Source organism: Palaemon carinicauda, chromosome 18 (assembly GCF_036898095.1).
Source record: "Palaemon carinicauda isolate YSFRI2023 chromosome 18, ASM3689809v2, whole genome shotgun sequence".
Classification (NCBI taxonomy): Eukaryota; Metazoa; Arthropoda; class Malacostraca; order Decapoda; family Palaemonidae; genus Palaemon; species Palaemon carinicauda.
In genome coordinates, this window is record NC_090742.1 from 84,599,638 (window position 1) to 84,617,179 (window position 17,542).

Sequence of the window (17,542 nt, forward strand, 5' to 3'; positions counted from 1 at the left end):
AATTAGAGTTTAAGTTCATTAATTCTATAGTCAGTTCATGTACATATTAACATAAATGAATCTTGCTTGTATTACAATTAAATAGCTTAAACATATGAGTGTGTAAAATAAAACATCTAGGTTATTTATTGACATAATACCAATGAATATTAACTGAACAATAAAATAATTACTGTTAAAAATATGCGAGTTGAAGAAAATGAGCTGTTTATGCATGATAAAAAATGTATCTTTCTAGAGTAAAGGTAGCTATTATAATAGTAAAATGCATAGGGCACTGTATATTTTGTATATGTTTAGTATTGTACTGTATGTATTGTATTTTCCCTTTATAATTGGATTATGTTCTAATAACTACTTTTTTGGGCTCAGGCCATGTCGTTCTTCTAAGGGATATTTGCTACAGTGATACTCCCAAAGAATTAAACCAACGGTCTCCGGGATTCTAACTCCTGGCGCGAGTATCCAATAAAGGATATCGCATATCAGGGGACGTATTCTAGATATGACACATGGCAATCTTCCCTGCGAATAGATTTAACGCTTCGATGTAAGGGGGAAGAGTGGCAAAAGAAAGGGGTGCCGTTCTAGGTACCGGGTGGACCTACCTATTACTTCCGTGACGCCATTCCTATTCTAGTAGCCTGCTAAGACTGTTGTGCTCCGCTTTAGCCCGATGTTTTTTACTATTTTTCTGGAATTTCAACATACAATCTCCAGCATCTTCGTCATCTGGAAAGTTGAGTATTAATTATTTCCTGTGTATAAATTTAGTCTCCCTTTTCACAGTTAAATTCCAATAATTTAAGTGTGTTTGGGTGAGCGTTGCCGAGACCGGAGGCAGCCATTTTACGACTGTTGTCGCCCGTTACATTCGCATATTATTTAGCTAGTAGGGTGACACTTCCCAATTTTAAAGCTATAATATTAGCTAGTTAGGCAAATTATACAAGCTGTGATATTGCATACATGAAAATTATTCCTCCTTCTATTAGGTGACTTTACTTATCATATACGTTAGTAAAGTAATTCCCACTGTTTAGCCTCACCCTTATCATTCCTTCTCGATTCGTATGAGATGTTACATTCTCTAGAATCTATAGACAAGTTACGATAATTATTCCCTCTCAGAGAGAAGAGGCTAAACCTTTCCTCCCTCCTCGAGTGTTGCCGGCGTTATAGGCGGCAGCCACTGTCTCTCTTCATCTCCATCGAATAGAACGATGTTCTTACCGCTCCCAGCTTTGATTCAGATAGTGACATACTCAGGGTGCCCTTGTCTTGCCGTCAACAATGTCGTTAGCACAGGAAGCTATGCTTCCCCCGTTCATTGTTTGAGGAATGCGGCATAACTGCCGCCACCTCTGATATCAATGAACTATAAGACCCTCAACCTCTTCCTCCTTCTGTCCTTTAGTGACGTCATGCCGTCACAAGACTCTTTCACCGGGATCCTGATATTCATCCCGGCTTACTAGGATGAATGCGTTACCGGCTGGTACCCCGCCAGCGGCAGTTAGTTCAGCCGTCTCTGCCACCTTCCCCCTAACTCCCTTCCTTCACAGGAAGGTAATAAAACTGGGGGAAGATTGAGACGGCTTCTGACGGCTTACGATGGAAAACTTAACATACTTTGGAAAATCCTCAGCTCTCTCTTGATCTGCCATCCACATTCTTTGCCGCTGACTTCATTGTCGGCGACAGGCCTTTTGTGGATGGGTGGGAGCCAGAATCTTGATAGATTCTTTCCCCTTTCATTGGAACTTTCATTATGGTAAGGAGACAGTAGGTGGTCTTAAAGTCCTCCTACACTTCCAGCTGTTATGTTCATTCATAATAGTAGGAAATTCTCCTTCCTTGATCTTTCTCTTTCTCCATCAGTTAGCACCGTCAGGTACTAACCTAACACCGGCAGTGTCTGCCAGCAAACTACTGTATACAACTATACAGTAGTACATATGTTTTGTAACATACTCTGTGCTTCCTATCGCAGATGATATTTAAGGCCGTGGTCAACAGCCAAGAGCCTAGCACGAACAATTCCCCTACAACCACTGCAACCATCAGTGGTGATACATACTTATGCCTCCTTGGAAGGATGGGGAGGTCATTCTCACGACAAAATATGCAAGGGAATTGGACACACCAGTTCAAAACATTTCATATCAACATTTTGGAAGCTATGGCAGTATTCCTGACGTTGAAGAGACTATCCCCTCGCAGATCAATCCACATCAGATTGGTCCTGGACAACGAGGTGATAGTAAAGTGTCTAAATCGACAAGGCTCGAGATCACCCCACATCAACCATGTGATGCTAGCCATCCTCTACCTGGCAAGGAGGAAGGGATGGCAACTATCAGCAGCTCACCTACAAAGGTTCTGCAATGTGACGGTGGACGCTCTATCCAGGCGAAAGCCTATAGGGACAGAATGGTCTCTAGACGCAGACTCATTCTCCTTCATCTCCGAAAAAGTCCCAGAACTGCAGATCAACCTCTTCGCAACGAGCGACAGCAAAAACACTATCTCGTTGCGTAGCCCCTTACATGGACCCTCAAGCAAAAGCAATGGATGCCACGTCCCTCGACTGGAACAGGTGGAATTGCATTTACCAGTTTCCATCAACCAATCTCCTGCTAAGAGTCCTCAACAAGCTAAGATTCTTCAGAGGGACAGCAGCAGTAGTAGCCCCCAAGTGACCCAAAAGCAATTGGTTCCCTCTAGTCCTAGAGTTGAAACTGAAGCTGTTTCCTCTGCTGAATCCAGTGCTATCTCAACTGGTCCAGAAGTCGACTGTCTACGCTTCATCCTCGAGAAACAACAACCTATATCTCATGATTTTCTTGCCTTAGCAGCGAATAAAAAGTTTGGAATCTCGAAGGATAAAGTTGACTTCTTCGAGGAGTACAAGTCAAGTTCGACTAGGAGGCAATACGAATCGTCATGGAAGAAATGGGTGTCCTTTGTGAAAGCAAGGAAACTGACAGAGATATCAATAGATTTCTGTCTTGCATTCTTCATACATCTCCACGAACAAGGTCTGGCCTCTACTACAATTACTTCTTATAAATCGGCCCTGGATAGACCACTACTGTACGCTTTTGAGGTGGACCTCTCAGGTGAAATCTTTAATAAGTTCCCAAAAGCATGCGCTAGACTCAAGCCAGCAGCCCCACCAAAGCCCATCACATGGTCTTTGGACAAAGTCTTGCACTATGCTTTGAACCTAGACAATGTGGATTGTACTCTAAAGGATTTAACACAGAGAGTCATTTTTCTGTTCGCAATAGCCTCAGGGGCTAGAGTTAGTGAAACAGTGGCCTTATCCAGAAACATATGGCCATATTCAGTTCCCAGACTCAGGAGAACTGAACCTTTTTCCTGATCCTGCCTTTCTTGCCAAGAACGAGCTACCCACCAAGAGGTGGGGTCCTTGGAGAATCTTCCCATTGAAGGAAGATGCCTCTCTGTGCCCAGTAGAGTGTCTTAAGATCTATCTTCGAAGAACTTTAAACTTCAAGGGAGGACAGCTCTTCAGAGAAGAAACTTTAGGGTAAAACCTATCTTTAAGACAACTGAGAGCGAAGCTCACCTACTTTATTTGCAGAGCGGATCCTGACAGTACACCTGCAGGTCACGATCCAAGGAAAGTTGCTTCTTCGTTGAACTTCTTTCAACATATGGACTTTGAAAGACTCCGCTCATACACTGGGTGGAGATCATCCAAGGTCTTCTATAAACATTACACGAATTAAGTACATGAAATAAAACACTTTGTGGTGGCGGCGGGTAGTGTCGTTAAACCCGTTGTCTAGTGCTGCGATGAACAGTAGACTGTTTTGGGACTTTACAGTGCATCAGGTGCATGGGTATACCTACCCTCTAGTGCAGATCACAGCTATGATTAACGTACTGTTTTATGTAGGTGCATATCTGATCAATACACCACTGCCGAGTGAACGTTTGCATCACAGTGTTTATGCATTTCCGAACATCTGACCATGTCAGATAGATTTGGTTTCACATCTCCATTGAGTGGCGTTATTCCGATTATGTATTTATATATTTTTTCTACATGAGAAAATATGTGTTTTGATGTGTGGTAATGCTGGATCAAATCCATACTTTGTTGTAACTACATATGATAAATTAGTTGCATAATAAAATACTTAAACGTATTCACGTCTTATTACTGCTCCCTCAGTTATAAGCTAATAAAGTACACTCGAGTTTAACTGAACCCCTGTATAGGGCTTGTATCTTTGAAATCACAATAATGATTTCCGGAGGAATGAAACTTACACTCTCAAGGTAAGTAAAAAAGGTAGGCTTCAAAGTTCTTCCTTTTTGTTCTTACGGAAATACAAACCTTGAATCCTTATTGTCGATATCGACATTTTCCCTGCTGGGGGCAGGAGGCACTAAACCAGCTTCAGGTTTAGTGGAAATGACAGATCTCAGGAATTTCACATATAGGTCTAGTAGACCACATAAGGAAATCTACTCAAGGTGGAAGGCACATACACAAACCCACAGCTAATAGTAATTTCAAGACAATTCTCTAGTATACTTCCATCAGGACGACATGGCCTGAGCCCAAAACACGGATTTTGATCAAAGTGAAAAATCTATTTTTGGGCGAGAGGGACATGTCGTTCTGATGGACCCACCCTTTTGCTGACCCCTCCCAAAATTACTTTATCCATGGCCATTTCCGCTTAACGGCAAGAATAGGAATGGCGTCATGGTAGTAATAGGGAAGGAGGTCCACCGGGTACCTAGAATGGCACCCCTTTCTTTTGCCACTCTTCCCCCTTACATTGAAGCGTTAAATCTATTCGGGGTAAAGACTGCCATGTGTCGTATCTAGAATACATCCCCTGATATTATGCGATACCCTTTATTGGATACTCGCGCCAGGAGTTAGAATCCTGGAGACCTTTGGTTTAATTCTCTGGGAGTATCACTGTAGCAAATATCCCTTAGAAGGCTACCTATAGGAACCCTTCCATCAGGACGACATGGCCCTCTCACCCAAAAATAGATTTTTCACTTTGATTAAAATCTGTTCATTTACAGGTATTACCTGTTAGGTTAGGTATATTGAATGATTCAAATGTATGTATCTTACTATTTCATTGTCATTATAGCTTTATTATAAATTTCAATGTGGTGTTTTGTAAGGCTTGGAATGAATTAGGCAATCTACATGTAAAACGTGACTCATAAGAAAAAAATCATGACACGAAAGCCACTCTGGAAGCAATTAATTTCGTATCTAGAGGCATAACTGTATACTGAGCAGTGAATAAAAGTTTTAAAGAGTAATATGATGACAATAGATTTATTTTATGAAAATGCAAAACTTCATTAAACATCATAATCATAGATAAGCAATAATTCAAAGTGGTAATATCAATTAATTTAAGCTATATACTACTACAGTATCTCAATGTGTGTTCATTGTTACCTTTTGTACTTTCTCTCTATACTTTACCTGTCCAATTACAGTATTTATTTCATATCTATAATGGAAAGGGAAAGGATAAAATATGTAACGTATCAATATTTTTCCAAATGATTTTTTCTATGGTTTTGCTATCATTCAATTAATTTTTTACCTTTGACAATCTTCAACAAGGAAGGACTGAGATATAAAGAAAGGCAAATTATTATATTTGGATATTTTTCTGTGTGTCATCATCACTACTATGTAAAATATCTACTTACAAATTGTAAGGGCATAATAGGCAGTAGATTTCTTTAAATATTATGCTCTAAAAGAATTTTGAGACAATACTGTTCCCTGTAGTAAAAAAACTGTCTTCAATTATTAAATTTTCAACTCTAATAAAGTGACAACTCTAGATATTCAGTAATCTTAGGCAACATAAATAATCAAGTCCTACTAAAGTACCATGGTAAAACTGGAAGTAAGCCATTGATGAATAATATCATAAAAAATACATTTCCATTTTAATGTTTTTAAAAGACACCATATACTCCTAATCTACATAATTATTCAAGTGGTCTCGACAAAATAAATGGTATATGAAATATAAAATATTGTAATTAAGGTTTGCTCTTAAAGAATTCTCATAAAATGCCCAAGATATGAAAATACAATGTTATGAAGCCCTGTACTACTGAAATATTTAGTGGAAAACGAAACTCTTACCCTTTCTATCCGTTCTTGAAGGTCTCTACATTTGTGTAAGGTTTCAAGGCGTGTAGTGATACGGTCATGGAACGCATCCCGCATTCTCACCAATTCAACACACTTAGGCTGAATAGAATCTACAGCATAATGTTGGCTTTCTATCAACTGCATACCAATAATACGTAGCTCCTCTGCCTTTTCTAACTGGTCCTGTAAGGAAATTAAAAATGCTTTAAGAGCATGAATTCCATTCTTATAATACAATTACAGTAAAATATATATTTTTCTTTTCAAATAAAAAATCTCTTATCTAATGTTTTCATTTCAATGTATGTACGAAATAGAATAAAAAGAAGTTGATCTTTCATTTCAAATGTAAATTATGTGGAAAGTACTGTACTTGGCTCCTAGCAGATTTTATATGCATCTAAGACTAACTGCCCCTAAAAAATACTCCTTACCACTATAGAAACCTTTCTACCCATTACTGTTCATCATTGTTGGGTTTTGGGCGTACTTTAATTGTTGTCAATAATGTTACCTTTACTTATTTTGCTGCTTCTGGCTTTGGCCTTTCTTATGGCTAAACTTTTCATAGAGTTCAGGCTCTCCAAATTCCTGAAATAACTACTATACATGTACTGTATATGTGAAGAATTTACTACTATAGTAGTACCTAGGTAGTACTGTTCTTTCCCTTTGCCTACACAGACACCGAATAGTATGGCCTATTCTTTACAGATTCTCCTCTGTCCTCATACACCTGACAATGCTGAGATTGCCAAACAATTCTTCTTCACCCAAGGGGTTAACTGCTGCACTGTAATTGTTTAGTGGCTACTTTCCTCTTGGTAAGGGTAGAAGAGACACTTCAGTTTTCTGCATATATGCTAGTGTATGAAAACATGGAAGCCACTTACTGCACAAATCATATGGAAATCTTGAGCCTCTGCCAGGAGCTGGTCTACATGAACAACAGAATCTCCAACTTCTGACATTCCCGATAGCTGTTTTAGTGATTCTTCCAGGCATGTCTGGAAAAAAATAGGACAAGAAAAATATATTAGCTACATATGAAACACAATAAGGGCTGCATTTAGTTGGAAACTTAATTCATATGGATTGTGTACAAAAGTAAGTACAGTACCATATCAATTTGATGCTACATGAAAAAAATTGAACTTATAATGGATTACATCATAATTCTATGGAAATGGTACATTACTGACTAAACACAAAACCTGATATATCTGGTGTCTTAAATAAAATACAAATAAACAAAATAGCCTAATAGAGACCATCAAGTTTTACAAATTTCCCTCACACTGCTTATCCAAGTAAAATTAAAACTAAAAATCCCATAAAAAGAACTAAAATAGTTTTAGCTTACCATATTTACTGTGTCATAAGACGCACTTTTTTTCCTGAAAAACTTCCCAAAAAATCACCCTACATTTTAACACTAAGATAAAGTTGTATAGGGGAGCCTGGCAATCCTCATACACCTCAGTAATGGCATAAACACTCAAACGCATCAGACATAAAATATAAGCCTACAATTATCATTCATGTATAATAAATAAATTTATTTTTAATGCACTTTCTTTAATTAATGAAGGCAACAAGAGGTTTTTGCTTTGGTGTACACCTGATGACTTGCCATCTACAAACAAACAAGCCAACTAATGGTATCCAATCAGACGATGCTAGGATATATTGCTTGTTTATACAGTATCTATCTACTTTCTAATATTTTGTTGATATTTTGTAATACAGCAATATTTTGGTAATAACTTTGTTGCATGTGTTCCGAAATTATACGAATACTTGTTGCTGAACAGAAACTTTTAAAAAAATATCTCACAGCAAGTGAGTGCAGTGTTACCAAGTTAGCCTCAAACTAACTAGACCTAGAGTCACACAAACAACAGGAAATAATATTCCACTATGTAAAATTTATAGAGAATTATTTATTTGATCAATAATTAATTTTGTATGAAATATGTACATCGGAATAGTAAGTACTTACCCAGGGTATTTATAACATTCTGAGCAGTCTTTATTCTATACGAGTTTCTAATAAAGTTGAAAATAAGGTGGCCATTATCATACATACAGGTGGCTGCTATCATACATACATACATCCCCAACTAATTATTTTTTACCTCATACATTTCATATTACACCCAAAATATGAAGTTTTACTGTGCCAGAAGAAAAACCACACTAGAATTCACCGACTAGGAATTGCTGCTACGGTACATTGTAAAATCATCAATTACTTTTTTTTCCAAAAATTACTTACCACTTGTAGCGTCTTATGACACGGGAAATACGGTAATTTTTCTTTTTTTACAAAAGGAGTAAAACTTTATACACATTACTATCAATCAGAGATAACATTCTTTTCAAAATTAAGGTAATCTTATTAGATATTTCAAAACTAAACTGGAAGCTATTGCTCAAAGCATTAAACCACATCTAAAATAATTATTATACCAATCAATGTTGTATCATTAAGTTACTGTTCATCATAAATTAACTACAAGGGTAGTTCATTTAAAATTTATTTAGCTTTAAATAAAAGAGTAAAAAAAATACAGCAGGCACTTTTCCTGAAAAAAATATGGACCTTACTTGTAATTCTCTAAAATCAGTTTCAAATCGCCTTAGCTGAAGGCATTGAGTAAGACGGCCTTCGTGCCTCGTCCAGAATTCGTCAAACGTCCTCTCTGTCTCTTCAAGTTGTACCAAAAGGCGCTCTACTGCTGTAACATTGATGAGCTTGTCGGGGCAGAGACGTGCTGTTCGAGGTTCCCCTGGCCGCTTTATACAATTCAACAAGGTTTCCCCATGTCGAGATGCGGAAAGCAAGTCATCTTTCAAGACGCTGTATTCTGAACACTGAAAACATGATGTAGAGTTACGATGTGTTTAAACATAAACAATACATTACTTCTAGCTTATCTACGAGGAGTTACAGACCATATCTGAGGAACATTTAGCTTCCTATAAACCCAAATTCTCCATCATCTTATTATCTATATAGCATTTTTTATGCACAATTCTTTTGCCAGATTAAGTATATAGTATCGCAAACATTCCATTTTTACGATGCAGTAACCTCAAAGAAAAACGCAATATCAAAGGAAAAGGCTTGGAAATCTAAGTAATACACCTAATTTCCAAATGTTCCTCCAAAACTCAGTTCATGGTTTGTTACAATCTGGATGATAACCTAGAGCCAAATATTAGCCAATAAATCACTAAAATGTATAAAAAAAAATTATATTCCTCTGCAAAAAAGTAATAAAATCTACCAAAAAGATCTCTATGTAAAGCTAGGGTATAAATACAGTGACCAGATAATGGAATGGTCTTCCTTACATACTTGAATTTGAGGAACTTCAGAAGTTCAAACCTGTTGCAAATGTTTTTCTGTTGAGTAGATTGACATAAGCCTCATTTTATAATTTATATATGATTTATTCATGTAACATCCTTACTGGGCTGCTTTCCTCGTTGGAGCCCTTCCGCTTCTAGCACTTTGTTCATCTAATAAGGGTTGTAGCTTGGCTAATAATTATATACTGTAATGATAATTACAACTCAGTGAATTCAACTTTATTCAGGTATCTACTCCACTATAATTGTTCAGTGGCTATTTTCCACTTGGTAAGGGTAGAACAGACTCTCTTGCTATGGTAAGCAGCTCTTTTAAGAGAAGACACTCAAACCATTGTTCTTTAATCTTGAGTAGTGCCATAGCCTCTGTACCTCTGTACCATGATCTTCCACTGTCTTATGTTAGAGTTCTCTTGCTTGAGGGTACAATGAGGCACATTATTCTATCCGTTTCCTTATTTCCTTTCCTCGCTGGGTTATTTTTCCTGTTGGAACCTTTATAGGGCTTATAGCATAATGTTTTTTTTCTAATTAAGGTTGTAGCTTAGTAAGTGATAATGATATGAAAAACAAAATTCAAGTCATCCATGAAAGCACTTTAATAGTTTTATAAATTAATACAATTAACATATTTTTGGTACAAATGGTTTTACAAAAGAAAAATTGTTGTGTGCCAAATTTCCGGTTAATTTTTAATTGCCAGCTACTCTAGGAGCAAGTATAACCCATAATGGCATACAGTTAGCTTGATTCAAAGATTAGGTTATAATCTGCAAACCATTAAATTTGAGGTTTAACCTCCAAGAAATGTTTGTCTATTATGATTTAAATACATTATAATGTACAGTGCAAGGATGATGAAACTTCCATATGAACACTTTCCATTGAGATACTACCACTAGTGTTACTGAAAATTTTGATTGACCAGATTGTATTACTTTGGCTTCCTTACTGGTTATGACTAATTTTTCATTTACCTACAAATACACCGAATAGTCTGGCATATTTTTTACACATTCTCCTCTTTCTTCAATGCTAAGATAACCGAAAAATTCTTCATCATTCAAGAGGTTAATTACTACCGTGTAAGTGTTCAGTGGCTACTTTACGCATGGTAATGGTAGAAGAGACTCTTTAGCTATGGTATGCAGCTCTTCTAGGAAGACACTCCAAATTTAAATGATTGTTCTTTAGTCTTAGGTTAGGTTAGGTTAGAGTTCTCTTGCTTGATGGTACACTTGGGTACACTACAGTACAGTACAGTATTCTATCTGTTTCCTTATTTCCTTTCCTCAATGGGCTATTTTCTCTAATGGAGCCCTTAGGCTTATAGCATCCTGCTTTTCTAACCATGGTTGTAGCTTAGCTAACAATAATAATATTATTATTTAGTATCTATAATTGCAAATAATATTGATGCACATATATTGGATGACGAAAATTTAAATGAATGCAAGAAGGGACAATAAAGGACACCCAAGATAAGGAGGAAAACAGCTATAGCTGTTGACCAAACATACTGGATAGAAATTCTCACTATTAGAAAAGGGTAAGGAGAACTTAACTAGGAATGACAAGAAGCCAGAGATGGTTCTTGACTTGAAATGAAAATACAGTACAACAATTCTGAGTAATTCATAATCCTGTTTCATTCTATAAATGTATACTAATGATTTATGTATCCTTTGTGAAAATATAATTCAAAAGAATGCAAAGCTAAATCCTTATAAAATTAAATGGTATTACACATTTTATAATTCAAAACTCAGTGTACTAGTACAATTTAAATCATTTCAATAAAAAAATTTCCCTTGTAAAAATGGGACAGTTTTTACAAATAAAAATAGATTGAATATAAAACTATTATAAAATTAATACCAAACAACAGAACTGCCTGAATAAAAAAAAATACAAATTTTTAAAAAAATAATTTGTATTTTTCCTAGCTATAGAAACCAGTCATTTAAATTGATTTATTCTGTTGCTGTTTGGCTACAACCAGAATTAAGGAAATTGTGAGATTTTGGTAAAATTGTATTTTGTCAGCATCCCACCTGCACCGAGTAGGAACAGCTGGGTCAGCGTGACTCACATAACTTGAAGATTTTGAAGGCTGCTTATAAATGGCAGAGAAAAGGGACAGTAATAATACCCTAGTTAGAAGGAAAATGTCTGAGAGACTGACCATATATACATATGATCAGCGCCCAAGACCCTCTCCGACCAGAGAAGACCAGACAATGGCTGCTGTTGATTCAGCAAGTAGACCTACAGGCTCCCTCAAAACCTCCATCCTTAGTGCACAAGGATGGTGGGGTTGCAGACATTACGAGAAACTATCGAGCTTGAGCGGGACGAACTTGGTCGGGCAGATTGCCAGGCAGGGACATTTCCAAAAGGCCACCACAACTCATGGTCAAGACTTGTAAGGTGGATAAGTCAGGAAATTTAGATTAAAAAACAGGTTTGTATAGCTAGGAAAAATAAAATTATTTTTAAAAGTTGTAGTTTGTTTCTACGTGAAATACAAACCATCGTCATTTAAGTGGGAGTCTTCCTTAGGAGGGAGGAAGTCTCGGCAGATGAGAGAGCTTTTACTCAACCCTTGACCCAAAAGATGATAATGATGATAATCTCCAACAGGCTCATAAAAGAGGCATGGTCAAGATGTCAGCCTCAAAACAAAAGATGAGTGACTGAGTCACAGCCCCAACAAGTTTGAAAAATGTATGAACCAAATTTTTCTTAAAATTTTGGTAAGTTCAAACCTTATAAATGTCATAGAGATATTCTTACCTGCATAAGTGTTCTCTTATGTTGATACTCCCGAGGAAGGGATGTTCTGAAGAGAAGAAGAGAGAAATAAGTCATTCAACTCTCATACACACTTATGCTGAGAATAACTAATGATTGTAACAAAAAGTTAGCCATACTGCAAAGGCAAAAGTCTCAAATTATTTATCGTGCAGCCACTATTGGGCCCAAGGAGAAAGTACTCACTGATCTGTGGGTTCAGTCTTTTAAATAATCAGTAGTGAAAATGGTTTGTCTCTTCTAAACACCAGCACTAGGACTTGAAGTGCCGAGTGGTTCTTGCGAAATGTTAAAGTTGCGGCAACAGCACGTATGTCATGAGTTTTGGGAAGGTCCTCTGGTGATGCTTCTCCAAAAGATTCATAAGCTTTAAGTATGACTTCACATAACCAAAAGGTCATGTTATGTTTGGTTATTCCCTTCTGTTTCAACTTGTGCTTACAAATAAGTTAAGAATGGACGGTCGTAAGGGAGCAGTTCTTTTAAGGTTACGACAAACTGCCCTTACAGGACAGAGTAACATCCTGTCCAGATCATCAGTTACCTCCTCGATTGTTGAGATGGAGGAGTTAAATCAATTATCCTCAAAAAATGGATTTTTTATCATGACAATAAATTCTGGAACAAAAGATAGCTACATATCTTTCCATCATCTGGAGTGTGAAACTAGATACGAGAGGCCATGTAACTCGCTTACTATAACATTCCAAGGAAGGGTATTTTAATTCCTGAGGTGGGCAAGACTGCTCAAAACCCATTACAAATACTGAGAGTTCCCACTAGGAGAGAGAAAATTACCTTATTTAAAAACTTGGCTTAAGGCTAAGCAATAACCTATTACCTCATTGACTGATAGGAGTTTCTCCTTTCGTAGGAAAATTGAAAAGTCAGCAATCAGTGGAATAGTGGCCTTTGAGTGGACCAATATTCCTTTTACGACACTAATCACAGAAAAGTGATCATTTTGCTCTATAGACAGCTGCAGAGGACTTTTGGAGGTAACCTGAAAAGTTGTTTCATAGTTGTTCTCAAAAACCCTTTCTTTTAGAGAAGGTGCTGGATAACCTCCAGCATGAAGAGAAAGGCAGTGAGGCAATTTGTGAAACTTTTTCAGGTGAGGTTTATCAGAATGTTTGACCACTCTTGGGAACTTCTATGAGATCTACTGTAGAAGATCTCGGTACCACTCCATGTGGGGCCACCTTACGATGAATAGCATTACTCGTAGGTGTTTTGATGACCTGGTTTTGTTCAGCACCTGACGGATCAGACAAAATGGGGGAAAGGCATAAACGTCAATTCCGTCCCATGGAATTTGGAATACATCCCCCATCACCGCAGCTGGGTCTGGAACTGACGAATAATACACAGGAAGTTTGTTTTTCAGAGAAGTGACAAACATGTCTTTAATCACGGAACCCAACAAAGTCAGGAGAGTCATTGCCACTTGAAGATTCAAAGACCATTCTGTAACAACTATCATGTCTAGTCGGCTCAAACTGTCTGCTTTAACGTTCCTCTTCCCTGGAACGAACAGTGCTGAAAGGGGAACAACACTTAATTTTGCCCAATATTGTACTCCCACTGATAACTGGCAAAACAAATGCAATACAGAGACCCCTGTTTGTTGATGCAAAAGTCACTATGGCCATGTTGATGCTCATCAACACTACTGAATAACCTTTGATTGCCAGGTACACTGCCTTAAAATTTAGGTATATCATGTGGAAGAACTTGTCTTCCTTTGACCATGTGCCTGTAGGGGAAATGCAACTAACCAATTCTCATCCTTTAAGGTTTAAAGGCCGCTCATGAATGGCAGTGGCAAGGGACAGTGACATTCCCCTAGCAAACAGGACAATGCTCTAGAGACTGACCATATATACATATGATCAGCGCCCAAACCCACTCTCCACACAAGCTAGGACCAGGGAAGGCCAGGGAATGACTGCTGATGACTCAGCAGATAGACCTATAGGCTCCCAAGGATGGTAAGGTTGCAGTGACCAGAGGAACTAACGAGTTTGAGCAGGACTCGAACTCCAGTCTGGCGATTACCAGTCAGGGACATTACCACACAGGCCACCACGACCCTTCAGCCACCACGAGAGGTCTGTCTTCATATCTTGGGTATTCTTAAAAGAGCTGATGGGGCATCTGACATCTGTTACTACCGACTCTTTAGTGCCCATTGTAAAGAGCGAAAATGGCCCAGGAGCTTCTGCCATGAGTGAGCTGGAAGGAAATCCACCTCCAAAAAGGAAGCTACGACCTGTCTGAATCTCTGGATCCCATCTCAAGAGGGATAAACTCTGGCTTTGGCCGAGTCTATAACCATGCCCAGTATCGTATTCAGTGATGAAGGACTAGGTTAGACTTTATTAAGTTTAGTAGGACTCCTAGCTCTTGACAAAAACTGACCAAGAGGTTCCTGTGATGAATGAGTTGTGATTTTGACTCTGCTTCAAGAAGCCAGTCATCCAGGTAACTTAGGAGTCTATCTTCATGGCATGTGCCCATGAGGAAATCCGAATGAACATGCGAGTGAACACGTGATGCTATGGACATGCTGAAGCATAGCACGATGAACTGGAATGCTTCTTTCTGAAAAGGAAGTGTAACTACTTCCTTGACCTTGGATGGACAGAAACTTGGAAGTAAGCATCCTACAGGTCTAAGGTCAGCAGGAAGTCATCCTTTCTGATGGCTTGAATTACTGTACTTGGTGTCTCCATCTTCAACCTTATTTGGAGTATAAACTGGTTCCACCAGTTAAGGTCTATGACAGCTCTCCAGCCTCCTGTTAGTTTCTTTACCAGAAAGATGTTGCTGAAGAAACCTGGAGACCTTTTAAAGACTTCCTCTACAGCATCTTTCCTGAGCATTTGAGACACCTCTTATACCTATAAGAGGTCTTTCTGGATGATAACTTCATATAAAAGGACTTGATTGTCGGAATCCGAGTTATGGAGAGCGACAGCTCGTGAATGGGACGTGATACCCCGATCAAAGTACTCCTACTGACCAGGGAGCTGCCCTGAAGAACTGCCACCTCATTCAACAATTTTACAGGCATTCCCCCCCCCCCCCCCCACTGGTGATAAGTTGGGGAACATACCTTCCCTAACAGGTACCTCTGCCCCTTCGGTTAGAAGGATGTCCTCTGCAACGAAAAAGAACTGCTGTATCCTGTCTTCTAAATGAGGAATTATTCTCTGGGTCATGTAGCAGCTTTTTTGTGGTACCGTTTGAGAGGAGATGGTCTAGGGGCTTGGTAAATTGTAAAATGTAAAGCCGCTGCTCTTCTTAAGAAAGAAGAATGGCTGGTTTTCTAACACTTTTCCACCACTGATGTTACTTCTATGAGAGGAAAAAGTATAGGATGGTCTGTAATATTAAAGTTTCATAAGTAAAGACTATCCCACTGAGTAATTTGTTTAGAACACTTGGCAAGTACTAAATATCTCCTCTTACAGATGCAGATACCCCATATGGAAGCTGTCTGGTGAAGAACAAACTCCAGGACTTTCACCTTTGAACGTAGAAATTCTTAATACTGCTTCAAATTTTCAACATCTTTAAAGTTCTCTGAAATGACATAATATGATATGGTTCCCAACCAGTGATTGAGCCAGGAGCATGCTTGGAGGGCTGACATGGTCGCAACTTCAACAGTCTGCAGTTCAGGAGCTGAAAATAGGATGAAAGATAGGGAAGTTTCACAACTGAGGTTCCCAGAGTCATATTAGCAACGTCTGGGTCAATCAGAAGGGGACTTGGGTATGCCCCAGAGTTTTCGTAAAATTTTCTTTACCTTGATAATGCAGGCGGAGGTAGTTTTGAGGATCTACAGTACTTCACCTCAATGAGATTGCTGAAGCACACTCTTGTTTACTCAACAGTTTTAAAGTGTCTCTTGCATGATTTCACAGTGACATATCGAATTTAGAACGTGTACTCAGAAGTTCTGGGAAAATCAATAGTACATCTTTTTAAAGGTTGAGAACTTCGCAGTTCACCCAACCCTTGTATACACCTAATCAGGATCATAATTTAAAAAAAAGTGGGAGGCCTCTCTAGAACCTGATGTTGGAACCTATAGGGGGGAAATCCCAGAGGCATCTGTTCAGGAGAGTCCTTGATGATGATCATAGTCAGATTGAGGCCTCTAATACTCTGATTCATGACAGAAGTACTTGGTTCTTGTTTCAGAAAAGGAAGTAAATTCATCACTTTGCCTGAAAAATATTTAATTTCTTATCTGAGTCCTGAGGAACGAGATGAAGCAATAGACCCGGTCAAAATGAGTGTGAACTCATTGACATATTATAAGGGCAAAGGTTAAAAATGTTTCCTCTCCTTCTCTGAGCTAGAAGCCTGTTGAGAAGAAAATGATTGATCTGGTGTATCCCACCAAGAATGTCTGTATCTTTTCGCCGAATAATATGGCAAGGAGTCTGACCTCTGTCCCTTGTGTGGATTGTTTCGAAAATCCATTGTTGCTCTGACATGAGGAAATGGTGGGTATGGTTTCACTTCCTGTTTTTTGTCAAAACTCTATGCTTGTCTAGGCTTAGGTTTAAAACTCCCTGCAGCTACTTTAACTGACCTAGGGACAACCATGGTAGAAGTTACTCTACCATTCAAATTTCTAGATGGACCAGAACGATATAAGTTAGTCTCTTAGAGGATGGAAGGTTCGTTATCGTGACGTAAATACAAGTTGTCGTTACTTGTGAGATGGCGGCCTCGTCGCTCACTTGCGAGATGAGATGGTGGAAAGTTCAGCTGATGTCTACTTGGTGACGCATGCCTTCAGTAGGCACTTTATAATTTGTTTGCATATTCCCCAACTGATGCATATAAAAAGTATACTATACTTACATTTGTGAGCCAGTGGGTGTAGAGCTAATGTTGCACTCGTACTAAGATCCCAGGTCTGTAATTCCTGGTGAGGTCCTTCTGAAAAATCTAAAAAGGAAGCAGTGGTCTTCCCAGGAGAGAAGCTGGTTGCTTCCAATGGTGGGGAAAGGCTTACCTTTAGAACCTCTAAGAGTTACAGGAAGGTCAGAATCATTGTGAGTTTGAATAAGAGAATATTAAGCTCCTTCTAACACAGCCACTTTTGTACCTGGTGAAACAGGTTAATCTGTCACCTCT

The 17,542-nt window shown here is 38.4% G+C and overlaps 1 protein-coding gene across 11 annotated transcripts in view; it reads right to left on the reverse strand.

The window, feature by feature from the left end:
- LOC137657922 (guanine nucleotide exchange factor DBS-like) overlaps positions 1-17,542 on the reverse strand; it is a 664,479-nt gene that overhangs the window by 114,861 nt on the left and 532,076 nt on the right. For all 11 annotated transcript variants that reach the window (XM_068392587.1, XM_068392595.1, XM_068392589.1 and 8 more), the window contains 3 exons: positions 8,801-9,067; positions 7,084-7,197; positions 6,182-6,373 (listed from right to left, as the gene is read on the reverse strand). In XM_068392587.1, the coding sequence (XP_068248688.1) occupies positions 6,182-6,373; positions 7,084-7,197; positions 8,801-9,067 (573 nt within the window). The remainder of the gene's footprint in view (positions 1-6,181; positions 6,374-7,083; positions 7,198-8,800; positions 9,068-17,542) is intronic.